General features: G+C 43.7%; 1 protein-coding gene across 1 annotated transcript in view; it reads right to left on the reverse strand.

Moving 5' to 3' along the window:
• Positions 1-5,516, reverse strand: part of LOC145876386 (tripartite motif-containing protein 16) — an 8,212-nt gene extending 2,696 nt beyond the window's left edge. The window contains exons 1-2 of the mRNA XM_082972166.1: positions 4,823-5,516; positions 4,295-4,390 (exon numbers count right to left, since the gene is read on the reverse strand). Coding sequence (XP_082828292.1) covers positions 4,295-4,390; positions 4,823-5,419 — 693 coding nt within the window. The 5' untranslated portion in view covers positions 5,420-5,516. The remainder of the gene's footprint in view (positions 1-4,294; positions 4,391-4,822) is intronic.
• Between the last annotated feature and the right edge of the window lie 225 nt (positions 5,517-5,741).

The raw sequence follows: 5,741 nt of genomic DNA on the forward strand, positions 1-5,741 counted from the left end.
TGCTTTATCTTGGCCAGGTCGCAGTTGTAAATGAGAACTTGTTCTCAACTAGCCTACCTGGTTAAATAAAGGACTTGTTCTCAACTGGCCTACCTGGTTAAATAAAGGACTTGTTCTCAACTGGCCCACCTGGTTAAATAAAGGACTTGTTCTCAACTGGCCTACCTGGTTAAATAAAGGTTTCATTAAAAAGTCTGGCAATAACTTAACTTTTCATTAATTAGACAGACTCCTCTAAATAATAAATATAATAAAATAACAAAAAAACAGTTAAATGCTAAGTACTATACATAGGTTTTATTTAAAAAATAACAATAGAACCTATTTAGTACTATAATGGTATTTACTAACATAATATTATTACTATAATAGTTTCTAAAGGGGTTCTAGGCTACCCTACCCTAGAATTAGGGTTCAGGATAAAACAGGTTATACGTAGGGTTAGAGTTTCTGTACAGCACTTTGTGACATCTGCTGATGTAAAAAGGTCTTTATAAATACATTAGATTGATTGTTAGGTTCAGGGTATTTAAAGAGATAAACTGTATGGGTTTATATCTCTCTTGCTCCTCCCTGTGGTCTTCTGTGGGAACTACATACCTCATTCACCACACTTGATAGGCTCATAATCTGAGGTAGCAACTGAGTCAGAGCTACAAATCAATGATCTCCACCTATCCATTAGGTTTACAACTCAGTGAACCTGCGCAGCATTCTCTCTATTTGATGTCTACGAACCAACAGATTTCAACGATTATCATATTACCCAGCAGCCATTTAGAAACAAATAAAATAAGGTTAGTTAATAATCAGTTACCTGAGGTAAACCTACAAGGTTAACGCGGGCTGGAAGAGAATTACTTCAAAACCACAGCAAACAGCTGGGACATATAGTAATATTATATATATATAATATTAAATCACTGGGCTCCTCTGTGCTAACAAACCCTGTGTACCACCCCTCCCCTGTTTAACCTTGAATTTCGTTCAGAAAAACACTTCCACATTTAGCAAAACGAACCAACTCTTTACGGATCTGTACGGTGGTAATAAACGGAGGCAGATTAGACACCACTACTCTTGTCGAAATCAGCACCAACACAACCCCTCACATAAATCATACTGGTAACTAGCCGGGTAACAAGACTCACCTTTTACATTACCACAACCACCGCCTTGTTCATTCTGGATACAGAGTGTATATGTTCCTCTCCCACCTGTTCACCGACCAGGATCAATAATTCCTCCACACCATTCTCCACAACGCACCTGAAGAGACAGCGTTTCTTCTCCACTCGGTTGAGGACATCAAACTACCCTACTCCCTCCTCAACTCTAACCGATAAACAGCGGAAACCGATAAACAAACCCTCCCACCATGACAAAATACATTTGGAAAATAGGCAAAAGAATAGCTGCACTCTTCACGAATGACAAAACCTCACGTTACCAACTTCTTCTTCTTCTTCTATGGTATAATGGAGGTCCTCAAACCAACGTTAAAGGAGCATGGCGCCTCCTACTGTGCTGGAGTGTTCAATCACGGTTTACACCATTTCTAAATCCTCCTACCTAACTCAGTACTTCTGAGAAAATAAAAAAGATCCCTACTAACTTCTAATAGACCCTCCCCCATCCCCCAAATCCCTTCCAAACCCCCATCCAACCCCGTCCAACCTCAATGACCCTACACTTCAATCTTTCCCTCTCTTCAACATCCTTACAACAATATAACAACACATGCTGCACCGTTTCATTGACAATACCCTCCAGACACAAACCATTCACATGCTGCCAACCAGATGGAAGGACCAGTTCAATGTACAATGTCCTAAACACAATCGAGGAAACACCACCTCTTCCTTCCTAATCTGACCTTTGAACCTTGGTCCACCGACCTTTCTTTGGAGGGCATATAAATGCCGTCCCTTGTGCTCAGAGTCCCATCTCTTCTCCCACACATCTATCAAAATGGCTCTGATCTCACATTTGTCCTCACCTCTACCCAGTGGAACATTAATATATATTATATCTTGTTTTGAAGTTATTTTAGCTAACTAGTCTACAATTTCATTCCATTCCACACCCGAATGTGCTGGGACCCAGCAGAATCTCACTACTAGACCCATTCTCTCAATTCTCCATAATAACATTAATACCTCCAATAGTAGGTCACTCCTAATAGATTTACCAGATGATAAACTATTCAATACAGACAGAGAATCTGAGGATACTATAATTCTAACAGGCTGTACGTCCTCCACCCACTGGAGGACAACTATTATCACCAACAGTTCAACTGAGTACACTGACAGTTCATCTGTTAGTCTTCTACATATCTGCACATCACATTCAGGAAGGTAAACACCTGCTCCTGTGGGCCCACTATCTGGGCCCTTGGATCCATCTGTGAAAAGAGGTAAAAAAAAAGCATAACAACTTCTACCAATGTAATTGTCAACCAGTTTCCCTTTATCACTGACTTCTGACCCAATCTTTCCTTTTGTCTACCAAGGTTAGCTCAACAACAGGATCTGGGAGTAACCATGGAGGAACATCCCCTATCACCACAGAAAGGGCCAACCTCCAACTCCCTGAAACTACTCTCATCAGCAAGCTTTCCAACTGTCCAACCAAAACCACTGCCTTGTCTACTAGTATATTCCCAACAGTCATCTAGAACAGTAGCAGTGGGATGCTCAACCTCACAGCCTTTCAACCCAATAAGCTAATGACAATTTATTACGTCGTATATCCAAAGGCATCTCACCTGCCTCAACTGGTCTATAATATAAATCCATGATATTATGGGATACAAAATGGGAAAAGGGGAAATTATGATAATACTAAAAAACATCCTTCTAACTAACCCTCCACTACTTTGACCCTATCTGCTCCTGCACCAGGCAAACTAACCCTACACTCATTAAAACCCACTACCCCATTCCACTACTTTGACCCTATCTGCTCCTGCACCAGGCCAACTAACCCTACAATCATTAAAACCCACTACCCCATTCCACTACTTTGACCCTATCTGCTCCTGCACCAGGCCAACTAACCCTACACTCATTAAAACCCACTACCCCATTCCACTACTTTGACCCTATCTGCTCCTGCACCATGCCAACTAACCCTACACTCATTAAAACCCACTACCCCATTCCACTACTTTGACCCTATCTGCTCCTGCACCAAGCCAACTAACCCTACACTCATTAAAACCCACTACCCCATTCCACTACTTTGACCCTATCTGCTCCTGCACCAGGCCAACTAACCCTACACTCATTAAAACCCACTACCCCCATTCCACTACTTTGACCCTATCTGCTCCTGCACCAGGCCAACTAACCCTACACTCATTAAAACCCACTACCCCATTCCACTACTTTGACCCTATCTGCTCCTGCACCAGGCCAACTAACCCTACACTCATTAAAACCCACTACCCCATTCCACTACTTTGACCCTATCTGCTCCTGCACCAGGCCAACTAACCCTACACTCATTAAAACCCACTACCCCATTCCACTACTTTGACCCTATCTGCTCCTGCACCAGGCCAACTAACCCTACACTCATTAAAACCCACTACCCCCATTCCACTACTTTGACCCTATCTGCTCCTGCACCAGGCCAACTAACCCTACACTCATTAAAACCCACTAGCCCATTCCACTACTTTGACCCTATCTGCTCCTGCACCAGGCCAACTAACCCTACACTCATTAAAACCCACTACCCCATTCCACTACTTTGACCCTATCTGCTCCTGCACCAGGCCAACTAACCCTACACTCATTAAAACCCACTACCCCCATTCCACTACTTTGACCCTATCTGCTCCTGCACCAGGCCAACGGCCTGGGAGGACGGGACACCACCACCCAACACACCCTGGAACTCTTCTGAAGTCAAATCTAGTATGACCAAATACTTCTCTGCAGCTGCCACCAAAACATATTTTTTTCTGTGATTTACATTCCATTTCTGCGGTACAGTTGATAACCATTTGCTATGAACACTAAGAAGCCAACCTTACTGAAGCATATATCACTGGTTGGCCCATCCCTCTGTGCTGTCACAGATCTACTACTCACAGGGATCCTCTCAGGATCCCTCAGCCTTGACCCATCCTCCTCTACTTTCTTCACTGCCTCAGCAGTGACAACCTGTTCCCAACAGTGGGGTCAGTGGGATTGGATAGGGGCCCCTCTACCTCTCTCTCTCTCTCTCTCTGACTGGAGGAGACAGGTGAAATGGTGTGTCTCCTCTGGTCAACAATACTCACCTTGAAAGACTCCACAGCCTGTTGGAGCTCCTTCAGCTCCTTCTCTCTCTCCTGGAATCTCTGCTGGACCTTCTGCTGACTCATCCCCAGCTGCCTCTGTGGAGAATCACTCTTCAATGAGCTATCAAGCTTTATTAGTCCAGTAGATCAATAGTATAGTAATGTGACATAGGGCCCATAGAGAGGAAGGTCTAAAAAATGGATGGTCCATTTACTAAATGATATTTATTTGTTGCTATGTGAATGATTATAGTTGTTATGGTAGGACTACATGTATCAACAGGTTGAGACTGAACTTTGGACTCATAAAAGGGCATTCAGAATGATAATAGTGTTTGACATTATAAAATGGTGATACATCTGGAGAATCTGGGTTGACATATCTATATACTCAAGGTTTGTGTTCATATTTGTTCTGCTGAGGATTCATTTCATTTCAATGATCTCATATTCAAACAGCCTTAGTTCCTACTGTATCTTTAATTCTTTGTTTATCAGACAGTCACCAATAAGTTGTTCTGGTCTTACCTGTTTCTCAGTCCTCTCTGCTGCAGCTGACACTGTATCATGGCCTTTATGTTCGTCCATCAAACACTGATAACAGATACACTGCTGATCGGTACGACAGTAAACCTCCAGCAGTTTGTCATGATGAGAGCAGATCTTCTCCTGTAGTTGTGTGGTGGCTTTGACCATCTTGTGCCTCTTCAAAGCAGGAAATTCGTAATGAGATTGGAGGTGAGTCTCACAGTAAGAGGCCAGACACACCAGACAGGACATGAGGGCTTTCTGCTTTCTGGTCCCAGTGCAGAAATCACACGCCACATCTCTAGGTCCAGCATAGCACAGAGACGGAGGGGGAGCAGCCTGGAGTCCTGTCTTCTTCAGTTTCTCCACCAGCTCAGCCAACATGTTATTTTTCCTCAGATTAGGCCTTGGAGTGAAGGTCTCTCTGCACTGAGGACAGCTATAGACCCCTTTCAGAACATCCTGATCCCAGCAGCCCTCAATACAGCTCCTACAGTAACTGTGTCCACAGGGGATGGCGACTGGTTCCTTCAGTAGATCCAGACAGACAGAACAACAGAACTGGTCCTGGTCCAGCAGAACTCCCTGTTGAGCCATTTGGACGGTTGTTCACTCTCACACAGACAGACGACACAGAGACTCAGATCAGTTTCGTTTCCTCAGAAGAGAGTTTGTGAAGGGGGATGGACTTCCTGGTTCTGCCAGAGGGGTGGGGTTAGAGGGAGGGGTTAGAGGGAGGGAGGGGTTAGAGGGAGGGTGGGGTTAGAGGGAGGGAGGAAGAGAGAGAGGAACTGCATGCAACATCAAGAGGGAGACAAATAGTTTTGTTTCAATGTTAGAGCCCTTAACATGGAACAAATGACATAATGAATCTTAAAATGTGATTTGTTAGAATATATGAAGGGTAACAGTTTTCTAT

The sequence above is a fragment of the Salmo salar genome, unplaced genomic scaffold (assembly GCF_965601325.2).
Source record: "Salmo salar unplaced genomic scaffold, fSalSal1 ptg000587l, whole genome shotgun sequence".
Classification (NCBI taxonomy): Eukaryota; Metazoa; Chordata; class Actinopteri; order Salmoniformes; family Salmonidae; genus Salmo; species Salmo salar.